The sequence below is a fragment of the Bos indicus genome, chromosome 28 (assembly GCF_029378745.1).
Source record: "Bos indicus isolate NIAB-ARS_2022 breed Sahiwal x Tharparkar chromosome 28, NIAB-ARS_B.indTharparkar_mat_pri_1.0, whole genome shotgun sequence".
Classification (NCBI taxonomy): Eukaryota; Metazoa; Chordata; class Mammalia; order Artiodactyla; family Bovidae; genus Bos; species Bos indicus.
In genome coordinates this window covers 42,878,001-42,901,522 of record NC_091787.1, presented here as the reverse complement: position 1 = coordinate 42,901,522, position 23,522 = coordinate 42,878,001, and the positions used below count along the sequence as shown (strand labels likewise).

Here is a 23,522-nt window from a genome sequence, read left to right as displayed (position 1 = left end):
AAAATCCAAATCTAAGAGACTTGCCCTAGTATCCCTTTAATCCCAAATCCATAGGAAATCTGATACCTGCCCAGAAAAACTTTTTACCAAAAATTTGTATCTTGTTTTCAATGAAAAACTCTTAATTTCGTAATTTTCATATCACTTTTTTCTTTTTTATTTAAAATATTATAACCAATTAACATACTAAGATAACATTGTTTACATTCCAGTGGTGCATGTTTAATGACTAGGGCATGAATGATTAAAAACCACAATAATTATCTCAGCATTCCCTACAAAGTGCCCCATTTTGTTTTGTCTAGAGGAGGGGAGAGGAGAGGGAATGGAACACAGGGAAGGGAGAGGAATGAAGAAGGAATGGCATCACACAGGGAGAAAAGCAAATGTCAATTATCATACTTAGGTTTCAGGTTTCAAAACCTGTTGAACAGGATAAACTATGAGAAAATAGATGTCACAGTCCAGGTAGACAGCTAGTTCAGTTTTAACTTCATCATTCGGCTAAAAGATTAAGAGCTTCTCAAAAATATACCAAATATCGGGCCTACAAAAGTAATTTATTTCTTCGTAAAATTTACTAAGATTTATTCCTTTTGTAAAATGTAAAGAATGGACTGATATCACGAGCAGGTTTCTACTTACAAAAACAGACAGTAATAATGTCCAACGAGCACATCTAACACAATTTTCGAAGATACATAGTGAAAGATTTTACAGGTGAGTCTCTCTTACTGATGCAAGGTATATCTTTTACATACTTATTGGTATAGTGTTGACATTGGCTATAAAGTACTTAACACACATAATTCACACTCAGTGAAGATCTAACAGTAAGGGCAACTGCTTACTTGGGAAAGCATAGAAAATTAGTGTGAGGTAGTTCAATAAAAACCTAGTTTAATTTGTAAGTTACTGTGAGAATAAACATTGTGCAAAAGTAATCCACAGGTAATATTTCTCAGAAGTTTCAGTAATGAAGAGAATCTAAATCAGAAACGGCCAGGAAGTGTTACTCTTACTAGACTCTCCTTAAGAGCACTTAACTAAGAGCAAGTTAGTTTGAAACTAATTAGGACATTTTTTCCTTACCAGTTTTTAATCATACCCCAAACTATACATTTCTGCTTCAATGCCCTTTACCCCTCCATCTTTCATGCTACTCAGGAAAAACTAGTTTCCTCTCATTGAGGAAAAACCTAAGAGAGATCAGTAGAAACACAATGCATACCGAAATGCACAGGATCCAGAGGCAACACTCGAGAGGGCTGCTAACGAGAGAACAGTGGCGTCTGCTTTTCCTACTGGCGAGCTTCCTGGGGTCACGGGGCGTCATGCACTCACTCTACAGCTAATGTGTGACTAGTGAACAACACTCACAAACACACTATAACAGGATTTTTGAAAAAAGACTATGTTTTTACCTCAAAATGTTGTACAGGCTTATGTCTAGGCAACAATGAGTAGTTACATCTTCATAGTGTAGCACATACTGGCCAATAGTGTGTACCAAGTCTTATCTGTTACCTCAAAGGGCTTCATTCGCCTGCTGCTGATTGCACCATCAGATATCCACAGCCTCTTCACCTTTTTAGACAACACAATAGTATCAGCATGGAAAAAAATAACAAAAAGCGCTTATGGGAAAGTCTGCCATTTTACATGCAATCAAGCGTCTTGCTATTGCTAAGGGGGTTGTGTGACAGCCTTCTCACTTAGGAGGCTGGTGTTTCTCTGAGGAAGTCTGGTGTGACGACACTGTGCCTTTACCAACATAGGGCGTGCATACCAGGAACAATCAGCGGCTGAGGCTGTATAACAAAATGAGAACTGTCCAGCAAACAGTATGAAAGCGTTGAGATGCTCTGTTTATGTCTATTACAATTAAGCAATCCCAACAATACAATCATTTAACAAATGGTCAGTTTATATTAGAGGGTAACAGAATAGTAACCAGGAAGAAATACACAGAAAGAATTACTTTCCTAACCTATAACGTTGAATACTAAATCTTGGTCTAAATAATTTTCTGACAGTAAGACCATGGGTATATTAAGTATTTAAAGTCGAAAATCCAAAGTTATAAGACAAGCAAGGTGGTTTTACATATGTACTGCTTGACAGAAATCTTATTTCCATTTCTTTAAAAAGTGTTTAAGATGTTTTAAAGGTTCAAAAACTTCTAAAAATAAAAAGAACTAGCCCATCTTTAGTTTATTTAACACAGTTAGAGAAGAGGGAAAGTTGTATTGAGATACTGCATTTTAAAAACCCAGAGCACACAACACTTAAACAGACTTTGTTTTCAGGATGTATCTTAAGTGTACATGACTATTAAGAGTTTTGTTTTCTCTGAATCAACTGAAACATGCTGGTTGGCAAGTGGAGCTGGCATTTACAACAAATGATACTGTTGAAACACCTGGTTTTCCTTGCTGAACCAACACCTGTACCACGAGATGGCTTATCAGCAAGGAAACAGAAAACGAAGGGAGTCTTCTGGGAGCGTGGCAGTTGTTAAAGTGCAATAGTGAAATAATCTACTCTATAGAAATAAAGCTAGTTAACTGTCAAGCTAATACAAACTTAACACATTCGTGCTCAAATTCTCCTGAAACTGCAAATCCAATCCTATTTCTACAATTCAAGAGGTGTTATAGTCTCAAAACTTTATTTTGCCTAATAAAATTAATGCACCCTGTCATACAAGTAGAAAAGGAATTAATAAAAAGACTGCCACTTCAAGAGAGGCTGGAAATCATGGCTTAAACAATCAAAAACAATCTTACTATTTCAAAGCATATAAAATGGCTGTTAATGTATTTTGATCCTAAATATTGCACATTAACAATGACCTAAAATACCTTATTCAAAAGGAATTTTTCACTGAATACATGAACACCATGCCAAGTGGACTTTCATATGCCACACGCTGAATTGCACCAGTTCCTACTCCTGCTGGTCATTAATTCCATTGGGCTTTCTGCCTAGAACTTTTTGCTTATTTAAGTATGCATTTCCCAGTTCATTACAAGAAATCCCTCTTGTTCCAAAAATAATAAAAAGTGCCTGGGGCATTACAGACAACATATTTCAGAGATGAGACTTCAATGACATTTTACTTAAGAAAAATTCTGTTATAGAGAAATAATTTTGCAGATATAAAATGTAAACAATTAACATACAACCGTCAGGAGCAGCACCATTCTTACACTATTCAACATCCACATCGTGTGTGTTTATTGAAAATCAGGTATTAAAACAAATGAAAGACTCGGACTAAGTAACTACCACTTATGCCTGCTCTGCTCAATATGAAGAAACAGTCCTTAGAAAATGATATCCTATATATGGCTGTGCGCTACTATTTTCAGATGAACGGTATATTGCTCATTTTATACATCACCTACAGAAATCTAAGTAGGCTTTGGAACCTCCCAACAGCTAGTATAAATATGATTATGCCACAGGTAGAATCAAATGGCCAGAAACACCCTGAGAACTGGTGCTCGACTGACTGACACTCTAACAGGAAACTGAATAGGTCCACGGGCCCGAGGCTGTAGGAAAGAGCAAGACCAGACTCGAGGTCATTGCTAGGACCTACAGCCTGAGGAGATCAACTCAGTGTATACAAAAACAGGCTCATAGCTAGTAAAGGTGAACCATCTGTTTATTTGCATTGAAATGTATTATTCATGAAGTATCCTCTTGACTTTAGTGATCATAAGCTTTGAGCATGCCACAGATGTGCAGAAAACACCATATTCTCTTACTGTACTGTTGGTGGGTGGGATGTGGGGATAGGAACGTGGTGGTGGATGCCCAACACTTTCAAAGACATGCTCTGAGTTATTCTGCCGTTTAGATGATGGGGCTTTTGCCAAAATTCACACAGGATTACCTATCAATTGTATGTAACTAAATTAGAATTGGCAAGTAGCAAATATTGGAGGTTTTTTTTCTTTTTTAAAACACGTTCATCATTTACAGTAGTTATTCCTGAATATAACTGGCTACAGGTTATTTTCCCTCACTCCTCTGGGGTTATTTCATTGATAAGCACATAACCCTAAAGGATAGCATCATGAACAAAACATTTGAAATAAATTCTAATAAAAAAAACTATAAAATCTTAAATAATTCATGATATAGGCAAGTCACCACTTAATAGTTGCTTTGATAAACAAAATCTTACAAATTCAGTAAAAAAAAAAAAATCAGCAGCATAAGATAAAGCAAATATGCAAAAATTTTAAACCATGATAAAATAATTACGTTTACATTATACAGTTAATTACAGCAAAAATACACAGTTCTGTTGCTGTTTTAAAACACAACTTAAGTTTTAAATTACATCACTTGAAATTAAAAAAAATAAACTACTTTACTACAAAATGAATTCTACATTTTTGAAAAATCACTCAAAAATAAGACCACTGAATTGTTTTCAAAGTAGTTCTATCAATGACTAAACAACTGCCCATCCCTCCCACCCCCCGAGGCCCAAGTAGTCATCTACAGCAGCCCAGAGGCCCAGCTGACGCTTCTAGACTGCTGTCTGTATCCGAGGCCAAAGTCGGATCTGTTGACATTGAGGACACATCATTGACAGACGACGATGACGATGGATGCTGAGAGCCATTGATCACTGCTGCACCTGTGCTATGAGAAACAAAACAGCAAATCAGTTGCAGACAGAGTCGCAGATCGAGCTACTGGTACTGTACTGACTACTTCCAGTGGTCAATAATTGTTCTTTCAGTTTAAAAGGCTCATTAAAAATAATCACAAGTGACACGCAACACAGCACTAACTTACAAACACGTCACTGCAAGCTACACGGTGAGAATTTGGAAAACGTCTGGAAACCTGGAGTCCCTGCCCTTTCTACTAATTTTTCAATTTCAGACAAGAACTGTCAATGCCAAGCAATATTTAGAAATAGTCCTATAGCAAGATTCATGAACTGGCTTCAGATTGTGTGTGAATAATACTGATAATACATGCAAAACTGTCTGTATTGCCTTTTGTTGTAAAGAGGATCTCAAGGGATGTATGACTCAAACAGTTAAAAAACTACAGCCCTAATAAATGTAAAGTAGTGCAGTGACTATGGAAAAGAGTAGGAAGGTTCCTCAAAAATCAAAAAGAGAACTGCCACTCAGTTCAGTTCAGTTGCTCAGTCCTGTCAGACTCTTTGTGACCCCATGGACTGCAGCATGCCAGGCTTCCCTGTCCATCACCAACTCCCGGAGTTTACTCAAACTCATGTCCATTGAGTTGGTGATGCCATCCAACCATCTCATCCTCTGTCGTCCCCTTCTCCTCCCACCTTCAATCTTTCCCAGCATCAGGGTCTTTTCCAATGAGTCAGTTCTTCACATGAGGTGGCCAAAGTATTGGGAGTTTCAGCTTCAGCATCAGTTCTTCCAGTGAATATTCAGGACTGATTTCCTTTCAGATGGACTGGTTGGAGCTCCTTGCAGTCCATGGGAATCTCAAGAGTCTTCTCCAACACCACAGTTCAAAAGCATCAATTCTTCACTACTCAGCTTTCTTTATAGTTCAACTCTCACATCCATACATGACTACTGGAAAAACCATAGCTTTGACTAGATGGACCTTTGTTGGCAAAGTAATGTCCCTGCTTTTTAATTAGCTGTCTAGGTTGGCCATAACTTTCCTTCCAAGGAGTCAGCGTCTTTTAATTTCATGGCTGCAGTTACCATGTGCGGTGATTTTGGAGCCATAACTTTCCTTCCAAGGAGTAAGCGTCTTTTAATTTCATGGCTGCAGTCACCATGTGCGGTGATTTTGGAGCCCAGGAAAAAAAGTCCGTCATTGTTTCCCCATCTATTCGTCATGAAGTGATGGGACCAGATGCCATGATCTTTGTTTTCTGAATGTTGAGTTTTAAGCCACTTTTTCATTCTCCTCTTTCACTTTCATCAAGGGGCTCTTGAGTTCTTCTTCACTTTCTGCTTAAGGGTGGTGTCATCTGCATATCTGAGATTATTGATATTTCTCCCAGCAATCTTGATTCCAGCTTTGCTTCATCTAGCCCAGCATTTCTCATGATGTAATGTACTCTGCATATAAGTTAAATAAGCAGGGTGACAATACACAGCCTTGATGTACTCCTTTTCCTATTTGCAACAAGTCTGCTGTTTCACGTCCAGTTCTAACTGTTGTTTCCTGACCTGTATACAGATTTCTCAGGAGGCAGGTCAGGTGGTCTGGTATTCCCATCTCTTTCAGAATTCCCAGTTTGCTGTGGTCCACACAGTCAAATGCTTTGGGATAGTCAATAAAGCAGAAGTAGATGTTTTTCTGGAACTCTCTTGCTTTTTCAATGATCCAACGGATATCGGCCATTTGATCTCTGGTTCCTCTGCCTTTTTAAAATCCAATGGTTCACATACTGTGGAAGTCTGGCTTGGAGAATTTTGAGCATTACTTTGCTAGCGTGTGAGATGAGTGCAATTGTGTGGTAGGTGGAGCATTCTTTGGCATTGCCTTTCTTTGGAATTGGAATGAAAACTGACCTTTTCCAGTCCTATGGCTACTGATAACTTTTCCAAATTTGCTGGCAAATTGAGTGCAGCACTTTCACAGCATCATCTTACAGGATTTGAAATAGCTCAACTGGAATTCCATCACCTCCACTAGCTTTGTTCGTAGTGATGCTTCCTAGGGCCCACTTGACTTCACATTCCAGGATGTCTGGCTCTAGGTGAGTGATCACACCATCGTGATTATCTGGGTCGTGAAGATCTTTTTTGTGCAGTTCTTCTGTGTATTCTTGCCACCTCTACTTAATATCTTCTGCTTCTGTTAGGTCCATACCATTTCTGTCCTTTATTGTGCCCAACTTTGCATGCAAAGTTTTGAGTTTCTTCAAAAAACTAAAAAGAAAACTGCCATATGATCCATCAACCCCACTCCTAGGCATATCTCCAGACAAGACTATAATCTGAAAAGATACACGCACACCAGCACTCACTGCAGCACTATTCACAACAGCCAAGACACAGAAGCAGCCTGTATGTACAATATAACAGGTCAATGGATAAAGAAGATGTGCTGCACACATACACACACACACACACACCTTGGAATACTACTCAGCCATAAAAAATAACAAAATAAAGTTATCTGCAGCAATATGGATGGCCTAGAAATTATCATTCTAAGTCAGAAAAACAACTACCATATGATATCACTTACATGTGGACTCTAAAATACGACAAATGAATTTATCTATGAAACAAAAAAAGACACATAGAGAACAGGCTGGTGGCTGGCCTAACAGGAGGGGTGAGGGTGGCTGGACTGGGAGTGTGAGATGAGCAAAAGCAAATCTGTACTACTGTGCTACTGTGTATATGGATAACTGAAGCACTTCCCTGTACTCCAGAAACACAGCATTGTAAACCAATTATACTTCAATAAAATAAATTTTTAAAAATAAAACTACTGCCCTAATAAAAAATGCTTCATGACATCTTCTCACTGTAAAGTACAAACCATCCTTCTGATATATCCTGTTTTAAAGCAAAAGCCAGGACAAAGATTAAAATCATTTTAATTCAAAGGATCCTTGGTCCAACTGCCCCATTTGGTTACATGACTTGCCAGAGCCACACAAGTGCTCTAGATGGGTAAACTCGGGTCTTGTTATTTCAGTTCTAATAAGTACTTGATAAATGTACATATGGGCTTAATAAAGAGATAAACGTAGGGGAGACTCTTTTCCTTTACCAAAAGTATAGCCAAACAAGCATTTCCTAGATTTTAAAAAGTAACAGGAATACTTAACCTACAGAAAAATTCTCACAGTGCAACTGGGTCAGGAAGAAGAAACGACATTATGGGGCGGGGAATATGACTCATTCAATAGATAACAGCTTTTGAACTACTAAATAAGAATCACTGAATAAGAATCATTCCAAATTTGAGTATATTAAATAATGCATGTTATACAGAAGTTCTTAAGAACAGATTTATGGAATAAAAAGCAACAGTTTTCAAACTGAGTAATAAAAATTTTTAGGGTTGAGTTTCAGGGACCCAATGATGTTAAAACTTAGCGAGTTGAAAACCACTGCTCCAGAACCCAGTACCTCAGTGTTTGAAATTATCCCTCCTTTCTGTCCAATGACAAGAAATAAAACATTTAAATATGAACGGGCCTCTGAGAGCTTGTCTTCAAGTCCAACAATGAATTAACTAGGGGACTTGGAATAGGCAAATCTTTAGGGCGCTGGCAGGGACTGGGAGACAGAGAAGAATGAAACCTCAAGGGACGGAGCAGGGGATGGGAGGTGCACTGGCAAAGGAGGTGCGCGGGATGCCTCAGGGCTGACAGGAGAGAGGAGAAGGAGGGGTGTGATAACCTAGAATTCTAGACCCAAGAACCTTCTAAGCGCCCAGTCACAGTGCAATAATGACACTAAACTCTTAGAAGTTCAATTCTGAGTATCATTTAGAGTCTGTCATCTACAGATTAAAATCACTTCAGAAAAAAAAAAGTTCAGTTCGTACAGCACTACAGGATGCACCTTTTCTGACTACAGCATACAATCCCACCGATGGCTTCAAAGACCTGTACTGAAACATTCAAATCATAAGAGTGTTTTATCACATATACTTTCTCATGCCTCTATTTTTAATCCAAATTTTATTTTATCCAAATTTCTTAATTTAATAAAAATTAAAATTTAAATGCATCATAAATTAGTTAACTTTTTAATCTGAAAATCAAATACCTAAGGAAAAAAAACTTGTTTACTCTGACCTTTCAAGCAATATAGTAAATTCTCAGTAAAGTCTCTGAATGGCAACAATATGGAAAAATCTTTAATTTATCTGGATCTGAAAGTCTTTAATTTCTGGATCTGATATCTTTTATTTCAGGTATCTATCATTTCCCTCTCCGTTACTCTCTACATACTCAAAGGCATGCAAACTCATTTTAATATTACATAAACCAAAATAAAGACAAGAGGAAATCCAGGGGGCTAAATTATATATTTACTTTTTAAAATCAAGACAAAATGGTATTATGAATTCCTGATATTTTGAGTAATTAAATATTGTTTCTTCTGTTTTTGCATATAATCAAGAACTGAATATTTTTACAGCATTAATTTACTAACACTCTTCTTTGCAAGCTGTAACTGAGAATCTAGAAAATGTCTAGAAACTTCTAGTCCTGTCCTTTCACTGACTTAGTCACTAAAATTAAAGGTTGTCTAGGATTAAAATTTTTCACTTATAAATTAAGAACAAATACAACTGCTGTATCTTTCATGAGATGATTAAGTTTACTCAAACATTTGACATGATGTGCCACTGACTAGGATATTATGCTAAAGTATAAAAGTCTTCTAAATAATGGATTTTTCAAATTCAATTTGAGCCTCCATCATGAACAATTCACTTACATGACTACTGCATATCAATTACAAAGCCAATTAATTAACTCAGTTATTATGTGAAGTCACTTAATCGTGTCCGACTCTTTGTGACTCCATGGACTGTAGCCTACTAGGCTCCTCAGTCCGTGGAATTTTCCAGGCAAGAGTACTGGAGTGGGGTGCCATTTCCTTCTCCAGGGGATCTTCCCAACCCAGGGATTGAACCCGGGTCTCCCGCATTGCAGGCAGACGCTTTACCATCTGAGCCACCAGGGAGCCACCAAAAAAACTCAGTTATTAAAGCATTTATAACAGACCCTTCGTTACAACTAATTGTAGGTATAAGCTGTTGAAACCAATTTATATTTTCAAGAGAATCTATATTATAATTTGGAAGACTGCATTTCTGATCAAGGATTTAAAAAACAAAGAATTAAAATATAAGCAAAAATGTCATAGAAAGCTACAAAAATTATTTAAATATATGTTTACAGTATAAAAAACTGGGCACCTGAAACTGCAGTTATAAATATTACTTCATAAACAAGATGCTAGATATGATATCCCATTTTTTTCTTAGAATTATTGTATATGAGTTTTAGAAGGATGATTAAAATGACACAGTTTTACTCTAATTCAAGACCTATCAGTGTAAACAGTATTCTTCAAGACTCAGCTCAAATTTAATCTCTCCCTAATCTTTGTAGCCACAAGTCTCTGCTGCCAGCCAGAGACCAAATTGGATGCTGGAAAAACCACGCCTTCTTGAAGTTACTGATAAACATGGCTTCAAGTATTCACTTTTCTACATAAAAGATTTGTAGTCTTATATCATTTAACTTTTCTAAACTGGTTCCTCATCTGTAAAATGTGCATACAAATCCCTTCCTTGGGGTTTTCCAGGGCTGAATGAAATGCAGTACAGAACCCACCTGTGTCTACCCTGTGGTATGTGCTTACTACGTATATGCTGTCATCTGACTCTTCCCTTCAAGTCTTCATGCTTTACAAGCACTCAAAGTTAACATGAGCTTATGATAAAAGAGAATGTTTAACTCATACAAAGCTAACATTCTTAAGAGATAGAATACCTTCTGACAGCAGTTTTAACACAACAATGCCAACAATAAAAAAGGTTTTAAATTTCAGTTCTTCAATGGGATGTCAGTATCACAGAAAAAGATGCGCATTTTATGAAGTCAGTTACTGATATATTAGTACAATGTACTGATAGAACGGTGTGCCAGTGCTTTCAAATTTAACCACAGAAACAGTATTCCTTATATTTACTAAACCTGGATACGAATGGTAGTAAATACAGAAAGAACAGAAAGTTTCAGGCCACTGAAGATTACGACACCAGAAGTAAACTGCAATCATAACTGAGCTTATATTGTAACCAACCTAAAGGAGAGGGCTGCCCCCGTATAACTCCATTCTTGGTTCTCTCCTCCAAGTCCATAACTTCTTTGTATATCAATTCTGAAAAAGAGGTAAATAAAAACTTTTCAAAGTCTGAGAGACAATCTCCCAAGATATGTATATGTTAAGTAAAAAATATTCACACACATTAAATACTTCGAATGGTGTCCTTGCAATGGTAGAAGGTTGAAAAGTGTCAACTAAAGGTTCAAAGGTGTTAATAACAATTTATCAATCCTCAACCATGAATTATATTGAAAGAAAAAAAATCTCTGTTGTAATATTCCAAAAGTTAGATTAAGATAGATCTGAGGTTAGAAGTTTCATCTTCTATACTCCACCAGGACTTTATACTATATCATTCTATACTACAAATACTCATTTAATTCTCTCAATGAGAGCTTGAATCAAATTTGTCTTACTAACTTCTATTTCCCAATAGAGCATAAAGCCTGGCATACAGCATGGTACACTGTAGGTACTTACCAGATACCTGTTAAAAGATATAAATGCAAGAGTATATGGAACCTTCTTTAATCAGAAAAGAATACAAATACATCTTCATTAAAGGAAAAGAATCAGGTAGCTATCCTTCAACATCTTCTGAGTTGAAGCATGGCCTATTATTACTATACAGATTTCTTCACGAGCATCTCGTTCCTTAGCTAGGCTTCTGGATGGTGGGTATACGGCTGGCAGGGCCACTCCAACCGAGTCTGCCTGTCAACTTAAGACCTTTCTGGAGTATGCTAACATTGCCATTATTCTTCTCAGGTCATAAAGTTCTTTGAGGACTGCATAAAAGCAATGAATGCTCTTCTGAGAAAAATGTATACACAAAAAACGCTGCACAGAATTTCAAGGAGTCTGTAATTCATTAAACATTTGATAAATGATTTCTGACCACAGGGTATGGCAATATTCACGTTGATAATAAGGTAAAATAAGTGGATATGTTGGGATGAACAAGAGCTGGAGACACCGAAGTCTGCTTGTGATGGTAACCTACTTGAGCTAGGAAGAAGAGAAATAGGAAGTCTTTTGATAGAGGCAAGAACGGGAGATGTCTTTAAGAAACAAAAAGGAATGATAAGCATTCCAGATAGGAGGATTAAAAAGAGAGAGAGATAAAACAATATCTCTTTGTAAAAAGCAACCTAGATAGCACTTTGCCAACAAAGGTCCGTCTAGTTAAGGCTATGGTTTTTCCAGTGGTCATGTATGGATGTGAGAGTTGGACTGTGAAGAAAGCTGAGCGCCAAAGAATTGATGCTTTTGAACTGTGGTGTTGGAGAAGACTCTTGCGAGTCCCTTGGACTGTAAGGAGATCCAACCAGTCCATCCTAAAGGAGATCAGTCCTGGGTGTTCAGTGGAAGCAATGATGCTGAAGCTGAAACTCCAATACTTTGGCCACCTCATGCAAAGAGTTGACTCATTGGAAAAGACGCTGATGCTGGGAGGGACTGGGGGCAAAAGGAGAAGGGGACGACAGAGGATGAGATGGCTGGATGGCATTACTGACTCGATGGACATGAGTTTGAATAAACTCCAGGAGTTGGTGATGGACAGGGAGGCCTGGCGTTCTGCGATTCATGGGGTCGCAAAGAGTCGGACACGACTGAGCGACTGAACTGAACTGAAGGCAGAAGAACCAAACTAACCCAGGATACTAACTAGACAAATTAATCTGTAGTTAATGGCTTTGGCACTGAATTTTTTCTGTTATGATGCTAAAAAGGGAGTTTGTAGGTAGCTATTAAACTGCATTTGGGTAGGAGAAAAAGATACAGAACAAAAATAAGTATGTTTAAAGTAATCAAAAATCCTAGAAATATACAAATGAAAATACTATGTTTCACTGATTTTTAGACGTACTTTTTTCAGTTAGCTTAATGGTGCAGTACAGCTGGCATTGTGTTTCTCTTTCTTAGTGGTATATAATAGTGTGTTTTACAACTGGGGGCCTATTAAAATTCCACAAAATATCATATATGTTTCCTGTAAATGTAATGATATATAAAGTATCAGGTTAGACATTTTAACACCCACTCTGATCCACAGTTTCTATACTCTTGTATACGACATGTTACACCGTCAGATGTACTAGGTTCCACCTCATTCTGTCGTCTTGGTGGGCTCTACAGAACCTTATTAATACTATATGTCTCCCAAGTCAACTGAGGGAAAACTAATTTCTGATTATTCCGAAGAAAGAATCAACTTAATTCCTCCCAAATAAACCTGTAAATGGACTACCTGCTTTGGTTTATACCTCCCCAGTCCCTTTTGCCTTCCAAGTATTTAGGTTCTTAGCTCTTAATAACATATCTTCTGTCCACCTGATTTTAAGTGACTTCTCCAAAGTCATGCAGATACAAAATTGGTCAAAATATTACATGACAACAATATAAACAGAAGCAAATGAGATCTAAAGGTAACTTGGCTAAAATGTCCCAGGGAATCTTTTAAAGAAAGAAATACTTTAACATTTCCAAGACTTTCAAAGCATTATTAATATTCAACCAAAGTAAAAAAAAAAAAAAAAAAAAAAACTACTCTGTTAGATATTCCTATACAATGCTGATGTGAGTGTAAACTGCTATAATTTCTTCAGAGAGTAATTAGAAACAGCTGAAAATATCCTTTGGCCCAGCAAATCTCCTTTTAAGATCTTTCTCACAGGCATATTCTCAGATGTGCACAATACTACAGAGCTGACTGCAATAACAACAGACTAGACCCAGCTTAAGCTCTTCAAATGGCTGTCAGAGCGACCCTGTGACACAGCTGCACAGCAGATCACTACCCAGCTATTAAAGCAGAGGAGCCGGGTATATGGAGCAAGAGGGAATAATCTCTAAAATATACGATAATATCAACAAAGCAATTGTGAGTTGCATACAACTGTATGTGATTAAAACAGGGTGGGAGAGGAGAAGGGGGAGACAGCACACACACAGGTTTGTGTATTCGCAGAGTATGAAAGAATATTAAAGTTCCTGAAAGTACAAATGTGCTTCTGTCTGGGGTGGGGAACATAAGGCATTAAGTTAGTGAAGGAAGGAGGTTTAGTTTCTACTTCTGCAAAATATTTTAAATCATATTATCAAATATCAGCTATGAATAACAGAAAATATCTTTCATCTCCCTAAAATGATGAATAAACAGCATAGAAAGCCAGAGCGCTCTCAGCTCCATCTTAAGAAATCTGGTGAATGTTACCTTTCCACTCTTCTATTGTGTGTTCCCTTTCATCTAACTGCTTGTCAGGTATCTTTGGTGGTGGCTGAAAAACAAGGTAACAAAAATTGAGTCAGTTTATTCAAAGTATATAAATTCCTTATAATTACTTGAAATATTAATCATGCAGAAGCCTTGGAAAAACACACCATTATACCAAGACTGATCAATGATCAATGCTGATTTTGTGTAGACAGACTAATTTGGGAAGACTCCATGACAGGAAAAGAGATGCTTAACAGTCTTTTTTTTCTTGTTTTTGCAGCTAGTATATTTTATTTACATCACAGAATTGTGCTATGCTTTGGGCACAGTAATTTGTTTACAACAAAGTTAAGATGTTTTCTCAAAGAGCTCAACTTACAAGGTAATAAGGCAAAAAGGCAAGAAACAATGGGAGGGAAGTTTATTTTGTGTAGGAGGTACTTGGATATGTTCATTCTCTAAAGGAATTTTTAATGCAAAAACAGAAAGCACCATCATCATTTATTTATATTTTTATTTAAAATTAAAAAAATATACTCCAAACCTAACTTCAACTCTAAGAGTACAATATATTCTTCAAACATTCAGAAAAGAACTTACAGCTTCTGCTTCAGAAGGGTCATACCAGACATTGATATACGGGTGCTGGAGAGCTTCGTCTACAGAAATCCTTTTAGATGCGTCGATTACCAGCATTCTGGATAACAAATCCCTTGCCTGACTGGCTGCAAAAGTAATGAGATGTTTATGTACACGTATCTCATAAGGTTTTAAAATTATCAATCAATTTCAGAAACCTGAAATTATCATTTACTAAAAAATGCTTTAAAAAGAATAGATTTACTATAAAATTAGATCATACATATGATTAAAAATATAACTAAAAGTAACTAAAACCTCACAGTGTTCCATTACTCAGAAATAATGCTGAGTTACGTCCCATAACAATATAAATACACCCCCATAAAAACCTCCTCCACAGCCACCTACCCACAATGGAATTAAAGGTAATATTTTAAAAAGTACCTTTAAGTTTGTTGTGTTCCGAGTCAGCTGGGAAAAGTACATCAGGGAAGAGTTTCTCAAAGCTATATCCGGCATATTTAGGTCTGTTTTCAACATAAGTCCTTACTGTTGGTTGTAGTTTCTTCATGAATTCAGGACATGGTGTTCCAAGCTGTTCAATAACTTTATTCCACTGATCAATATCTAGTATCAAGTAGCTAAGAAAAATACTGTGCATCTCATGTTCAACATATCAGTCATATCCATATTAAAATAACATGAAAATAGCAATTTAAAATTCTAAGAAAGAATGTGGCAGTTATAAATCTTATAGCCACCTTGCAAAAGGCAATGACTGTAGGTGGACAAAAAGAATCAATAACAAGCTTTTGTTAACCTTATTTATTATGTGTATGTGTGTGTCTACTAATACTGATTTTATCATTAAAATGGAAGCTTAAACTCACAAATTCCAAATACAAATAATGAGTGGCTCAAAGAAAAATGGTAATTACTACCCATACAGACTCTAAATATAAATGACACAATTTTGAACATAGAATTTGCCTTTTCTTCTAGCTTATCAGAAAATGTGACTGCATTTTTGAGAAGATAAGAAATATTTATTATCTGTCCTGCTTTTCCAAGTTTTCTAAACTAACAGAAAATAACCAGTAGCAATAAAAATGACGGCATTTCTTTTTGCCATTTGTTTAGCTTATGTTAACTAAAATTAAGTTTAAAGCTCTGAAATCTGAGAAAATGACTCACTATTTTGGTTAAGGAATAAGGCTAGAATTCCCTGGTTTCTTTCCTTCTAGTCTTTAGTCTTTATACTTCAAGTGCTCCCCGTGGATTAAGACCTAAAACTTTCTTACTGTAACCCAGTGAATACGGTTTCTCCCATTCGTCTTCTTCAAACTAAGTGTCACTCGCTGAGAAACACCTAAAAGACCACTGCTACTATAAATACCAGAAGTAGTCAGATGAACAAAAATCGTGAACCCAACCTATTCATCACCATATTCAACTATTACTGCTGAAACTCTCAGATGGAAAGATCAGTATGTTATGTTGAGAAACGAGACAACAACGGAAAGACACAGAACACACAGAACATTAACAAAAAAGAAGGTGGGGGGGGGGGTGGGCAAAACAAAAGGATGACCAGAAACGACAATTTCAAAATTCATAGTATGTCCTAAGTACTTCTAGACTTACTCAAGTGTATAATTATTAGAAAAATTTAATGCAAGCCATGATTTTTGATTTAGGTTAAATAAGTCAACTCAAAGCCAACAAGTAATTGTGGATAATTAACTTGAGTAGTTTTCAGAATTAACAAATGAGACAACCAATGAGGGAAAGGAAAGTCTATGTCAAATAGCAGGTGGTATTTTCAAAGAGTAATTTAACAATACTTTATTAGGGAGAGACAAAATACATTATACCTGATCAAGCTGAAGTGCTGTCATACATTTTGACCTTTAGAAACTACACTTTAGGCCAAAGATAAGGATACGATCTGTACCTGGGAACAAAACACCACCTTTGATCATTTCTCCCATGATGCACCCAACTGACCAAATGTCAACTGAAAACAAAATGCAATGACATTAACATAAAGATTTTGGTTAAAATAAAAAAATATATAAACATTAAAAAAAAATCACGCACACCATGTATACTTCAAAATTAAAGAAAGCAGTATAAAATAAAAATGGGTGACAGTGAATGTGCTCTGACTACCAGCAGAGACTGTATGTCCTACTGCCAAATGCAGCCTACAAACATTACCGAAATTTTTGAACTATAACAGCCACAAACTTTACGTCTGTTTAAAAAACCCCACGTGTATGAATGTACACTATATTCATCTTCATTAGAGAACATAAGGGAGTTCATCACCTAACTAATCAAACTGCTGCAGCAGCACAAGGATACAGTCCCTTCCTGGAAAGAGGATTTTGTGGCAAACCATTTCTCCCATAATGCACCCCACAGACCATAAATCCACTATATGTTTGCAGCACAAAAGAAGGAAAAGCAAAGCAAAAGGTCGTTAAAATCAAAGAAGCATAATATGACTGCATTATATAAACATTGCAAAACATCACAGAAAGAAAAAAGTGACTTTAATTTTAGCTAATGGAATAATTTAAAACATAAAATATTTTTCAAAAGGCTTTGATTCACAAAAGCAAATGTGAAGTGTAGCCTTTTAGCTACATATCTAATTTAAAGGGAGAGCTATGCACAGAAATCACATGATTGTAAAACCTATAGTTTGCCCCTGAAAATTTACTGATAAAATATGAAAAGGAACCAACACAAATTTATAAATAAGGCTGAAAATGTACAGGAGGTACCAGAATTTAAAAAATAAAATCTTGATACTATTTGGAGGGTCAACTGTGCATTATACTCTCTCTTTAAGTAAAATAACAGAAAAAAGCATGAGCAGAAACAGTCTAGCGTATTAAAACATTGAACAGAAATAATGTTTCTATGAATAATTACAGTTAAAAAGTTAACCTAAAGGTCTTCAGAAACTTTCAAGCTGGAGTTCATAAATTTGTTTTGAGAAGTGCTATGTTTACTCTGAATAGAAAATCATTTGTTTTCTTGGCAACACCATGTTGCATTTACTCTACTACCCCAAAGGGAACAAGTACATAGAGAATGAACAAACAGTCAAGAAAACACAGCCAAGAAAGTATATTTCATGTTTTCCACCTAAAGTGTTTTAAGCCTGTAGAACTAAACCACTTTTGGTGTAAGAAGCTGGTTTCGGCTGAACACAGCATGAAAGCTCCCGCAAATTTATTATCTACAGAGTCTCCCACTAGACTTACTGACCCTTGCCGACTTTATTTTTTATTTTGGCCACACGGGATGAGCAGGGATTGAACCTGCATCCCCTGTGGTAGAAGTACGAGTCTTAACCACTGGACCACAGGGGAAATCCTGTGACGCTTGTTAGTTTTAAATGAGAGTTCCAACCAATGTTGAAAAGAATGCGCCGAACACAGAAATGAGCAATTTGAGGATCTCCACCTATTTCATTAAAACTAACCACATACCCTGACACTTTATATCTTTGGGTTTGAAAGCAGATAAAAAGAGAAGGTGCTTACAGTTTAATACCAGAAGGGGAAGAATAAGCAATTTGAAGGGAAAGTTTTAGTAATATGCATTTGTTTTTGAAGTCTGAAGACTTCAAATCTTTTAATAGCAAAAGAATAAAAGAGCAGGAATAGATGTTAGAGATGTACCTTTAACCATGCAGGATGACTTGGGAACTTAAAATCTGTACTTTCTAATACACTCATAAGGAGACTATTAGCTCATTACAGAATTTTAGGAGCTATATTTAGGAATAAATTTTGGAAATCCTGTGGAACTAAAGTTTCTCTAAAATTTCACATTAGAATACATACAAATCTTTTTTATCTATGGCATAATTCAACTTCCAAGGATAAAATTTTAGAGGGAAAGTTATATTCACCTATCAGTTCAGAGAAAATTTTTTTCCAGGGTTTTCATTTCTGGCAAAAATCTATTACAATTTTTCCTTGTGGATTTTATAGAGAACACCAAGCTTTAGTTAAATATCTAGGATATTTAATATGTAATATTAAATATGTAATTTTATGTACATAATCTTGAGAAAAACATATTTTAAAACATTTCAAAAGCTACAAGCATGAGAGGCTATTGCAAGCATTGTCTGGGCTAATGAAGGCTTTCCTCAGAATATGACAAGCCTGATTCAAACATAAAAAGAGCTTTACAGGTCTAACTGCTTAGTCTATTTGGCAGTTTAAATATACCCCGTTATCTCACTTTCCAAAAAGCTTTGAGGGTAGCTTGCAATAAAAGACATATATATAAACAAAGTTGATAAAAACAGGTGTAGGATGGGTGAGAGGTGCCACTAAAAGGTGGAAGTTCTTATATTTGACCTTGCTGGCTAATGTAGTTATCAATATTAAGCATTATATTTGACTCAGTTTCCTGGAGACAAAAGAAAGAACGCAATAAAGTGAATCTATATAATTCTTATCTAAGAAAGGAAAGTATGTCAACTCTTTACATGACAGTTTTTCTGTCATGTGCTGATTTCTACTAGGGAGCGCCTAAGATCACAATGCCAAGATGAAGTGACACACCGCACATTATTCATGACAGTCAATGGTTTTACAGCAAATACAAAGACGATGATCATGTTGTCACTTGAAATAGCAATTCTCCAAAAAAAAAAAAAGAGAGAGTCTAATACTAAATCTAACTCACTGGATTTTACAGGGTGTAAGACAATTTTAGGTCAAGAGTAAGACAAGAGAACAGCATGTTTATTTAAGAACAAAAGAATAATACTGATAATAAATGTTTAAAGTGTTTTTAACTAGCTCAGATAAGAATATTAAGCTAAAATCCTCACTTCAAAGTTATCTTTTTTAGAAAAAAAGAATCCTCAAAACTGATTTGATACAGTTTCCTGATTCAGAGTAAACTGCTGTTTCAGAGTCTTTTGCTAGAAAAAATGTCTATGTCCTACTTTATAAAGTATTTTCAATTATCACATTTTAAAAGTTAAAGTCAATAAAATCATGTGTAGACTTATTCATCTTCCAAATGACTGAGATTCAGCAAACTTTCTTAGGTAGAAATATGTGTATGTATACATTTTTTTAAAATTCATGAACTACATGCCTGATCATTTTCTTCAACCTAATTCTAGTGTTAATTTATGTAACTGGCTATATTCGCACATAATAATGCCATTTCTTTAAGGTTGGACACAAGGGCTTTGATGAAACACCATTTCCTCTGAAAGGTCACCTTCAATTAATTATCCATCAGCTTTGCACAACAGCCTTACTGTAGCTCTTAAAGTCTGCACTAGGTGCTACTGCTATTAACTTTAATGTCATGGGACAGGAAATGTGTGCAAATACCATTAATGCAAACTCAGATCACCCCTAAAGCTGCGGGCCCACTATACACTTCCTGCGCCCATGTCAGAGTGCTCATCTTCACGCTACAGGCAAGAAGATGGTATGTATTCTATATACGTATTCTGTTACGGGGGCCATGGTAACAAATTCTTTATTCGATGGTTGTACTGATGATTATGTATTTGTATTTAAATAAACAGGGGCCCCAAGTTTTTCCAAACTTTTATGACAAAATTTGTAGTTACTTCCAAAGTCTTGATAAACATCTCAAACAGCGATAATTTTCTTTATGCATTTCAATTTAAGTATTTACATAAGAAATCTGATAAACAAAAGCAAATAAATCTGAACAGAATTTCAAGTAAAGAGTGTTTGCTGACCGTTTTCTTTGTAGCCCATGCCTAGGATGACCTCAGGTGCTCTGTAGTAGCGAGTCACTACGTAAGGTGTCATCATAAAACTAGTTCCTGCAGTCCTGGCCAGTCCAAAGTCAAGAATCTTCAAAGTGCAGTCTGATTTTACTACTATATTACTGGGCTTTAAGTCCTTCAAAAATAAAAATACAAAAAATGACTGCTATGATATAAACAAATATTTTGCAGTATACTCGTTATGAATGAGATCTCTTATAAAACAATTCATGCTAATTGTTCATTTTTCTCAAACTGTAATTGTTACCACTGCAAAGATTCATCATAAATAGGCAAATCTGAGAAATTAGCTTGATGGCATTTTTAATTTACAAATACATACAGTAGTTATTAGAAGTTAGTAATGTTTTATTTGCTAGAAAATATGATTAACTAGACAGTTTCAATCAAGGGGTGTAAAAGCGATTTGGAATGGCATCTCAGAGCTCATGTAAGAACTTTCATGGTTAAATAAAGAGAGAGAATCATAAGTTAGCATTTATATTCACTTGTACACTAAATTACTAGCTTTTAAAATTCTCATTTTAAAATCACAGTAAGCTTTATATAGATATTATATACCAACAACAGGCCATTCTATGTCAACCCAACCACATGGCATTTGACTTTTCAAACAGGCAGATGTTCCACTCTGAAGGACCAAAGTAATCATCATCAGTTTTCCCATCACTGATCTCTCACCGAAAATCATACAAATTTGTTCATACAATTTTTTCCTACAGAGGCAGGACACCACTGTCCTGGTGCCACTAACCCATAAAATCACCTGCTGCTGATGCTGCAAAGTAACGTCCGTGAAAAGCTACCCACGTGAACCCAACCTCAAGGAATTCTATGTTACAAGCATAAAAAGGCAGCAGCATAAATACTCAAGGCTTCAAGTTCAACCCATCTTGCCTTTTAGCTACCATGAATCCTATTATGAACGGAGAGACCAAAAAAAGCAGGCCTATAATTCACATATATTGAATATCAATGATTAACAATACAGAAAACTGGCCTGAAAAATAATGATTAATTACTCTTGCAATGTCTATATCCAGCAAAATATGTATACTGTCTTCAGCCTATTTTGATAAGCAATCATAGATGGAGTTAGAAGATATGTCACCTATTTGTTGTTGCTGCTCAGCTGCTAAGTTGTGTCTGACTCTTTGCAACCCTATGGACTACGGATGGCATGCCAGGTTCCTCTTTCCTCCACTATCTCCCAGAGTTTGCTCAAATTGATGTCTATTGAGTTGGTGATGCTATCTATCTCATCCTCTGCTGCTCCCATCTCCTTTGCCTTCAATCTTTCCCAGCACCAGGGTCTTTTCCAATGAGCTGGCTCTTTGCATCAGATGGCCAAAGTATTGGAGTCACAGCTTCAGCAACAGTCCCTTCAATAAATATTCAGGGCTGATCTCCTTTATGACTGACTGGTCTGATCTCCCTGCAGTCCAGGGCTCAGCCTTCTTTATGGACCGACTGTCACATCTGCACATGACTACGGGAAAAACCACAGCTTTGACCAGATGGACCTTTGTCAGCAAAGTAATGTCTCTGCTTTTTAATACGCTGTCTCGGTCTGTCATGTCATCGATCGGTTTTATCAAATTAAAAATAAGTATCAACAGGCTTATGGAACAGAAGATGCACATTTTTATCATTGCTATCCTATAAATATGTGGTCATTATTTCCAAAATGCAATACCTCAGCAAAGAAACACTGCATATTCAAAAATAAATATGAGCTTTGATACTATTTCAATGTCTATCATGTTGGTTAATGATTTAATGGCTCATTGTAGTACTGCATTCTAGTCTAGGAATAAGATTTCAACCTTAAACACTTTACTCTGGAAGAAGAACAAAATAAAAAAATTTTTAAATAATCATTTTTTGTTAAGGGAAAGAAACTTTCAAAAAAGAATATAATCTGAAATTCATCCTTGTATATCAGTATGTATGGGCTTCCTAGTGGCACGGTAGTAAAGAACATGCCTGCCAATGCAGGAGATGCAGGTTCAATCCCCGGGTCAGGAAGATCCCCCGGAGAAGGCAATGGCAATCTACTTCAGTATCCTTGCCTGGAAAATCCCATGGATAGAGGAGCCTGGCGGGCTGCAGTCCTGAGGTGGGGAGGAGCCGGACGCGACTCAGCACCTGAGGACACACACACCAGCGTGCACCCTCCCACAGGCGCTGAGCAGCACTGCTCTCTCTATCTCTGAAGGGCTGAACTCGTATGAATGTGTGACAGGAGCAGTGGACTAACTTAATATTCCATCCTCTCTACCACATTTTTCCAGCCTGTGATTAATTCTAGTCAATGGGATGTGAGTGGGAACTAAGAATAGAAGGGCCAGTTTCTTATACACTAGCAGTAGACAATCTGAAAGAGAAATTAAGAAAATAACTCCATTTATAATAGTTTCCAAAAGAATAAGATACCTAGGAAAAAATTTTAACTAAGGTCCTGAAAAGACTTGCACACTGAAAACTGTAAAACATAGAAGATTTGTCACAGACTACATTGCATTCCCCGCCGCCCCCCCATCAAGTGCAAACATTGAAGTCCTACCCTTAATGTGACTATATCTGGAGACAGGACCCTTATAGAGGCAATTAAGGTTAAATGAAGCCATAAGGGTTGGGCTCAATGCACAAGAACTGGTGTCCTTACAAGAAAAGAAACACAGACACCAGAGTTTGTCTCTCTTTTTACAAGCACGGAAGGAAGGGCATATGAGGACACGGCAAGAAGGCGGCTACCTCCACATCAGGAAGAGAGATCTCACTAGAAACGCAATTTACTTGCATGTTGGTCCTGGACTTCTAACGTCCAAAAACTGTGAGAAAATAAATTTCTCTTGTTTAGGCCACCTAGTCTGTGCTGTTTTGTTATGGTACACAAAATAGACTAATACAACCTAAGTGGAAAGACAACCTATATTTGTGAATTGGAATACTAAATATAGTTAAGACAGCAAAACTACCCAAGCAACCTACAGAGTCAATGAAATCCTTATTATTATTACAATTCCAATGGCCTTTTCAGTGGAAATGGAAA

General features: G+C 36.5%; 1 protein-coding gene across 6 annotated transcripts in view; it reads right to left on the bottom strand.

Annotated features, from left to right (window-relative positions):
- Positions 1-1,398: 1,398 nt before the first annotated feature.
- Positions 1,399-23,522, bottom strand: part of MAPK8 (mitogen-activated protein kinase 8) — a 99,304-nt gene continuing 77,180 nt past the window's right edge. For 4 of the 6 annotated variants that reach the window (XM_070782231.1, XM_019953912.2, XM_019953911.2 and 1 more), the window contains 7 exons: positions 20,417-20,582; positions 16,598-16,669; positions 15,097-15,279; positions 14,671-14,795; positions 14,068-14,131; positions 10,827-10,904; positions 1,399-4,660 (listed from right to left, as the gene is read on the bottom strand). In XM_070782231.1, the coding sequence (XP_070638332.1) occupies positions 4,515-4,660; positions 10,827-10,904; positions 14,068-14,131; positions 14,671-14,795; positions 15,097-15,279; positions 16,598-16,669; positions 20,417-20,582 (834 nt within the window). In that variant the 3' untranslated portion in view covers positions 1,399-4,514. Of the gene's footprint in view, positions 4,666-10,826; positions 10,905-14,067; positions 14,132-14,670; positions 14,796-15,096; positions 15,280-16,597; positions 16,670-17,019; positions 17,092-20,416; positions 20,583-23,522 lie in introns of all 6 variants that reach the window. The other 2 variants (XM_019953913.2, XM_019953914.2) reach the window with 2 other exon arrangements.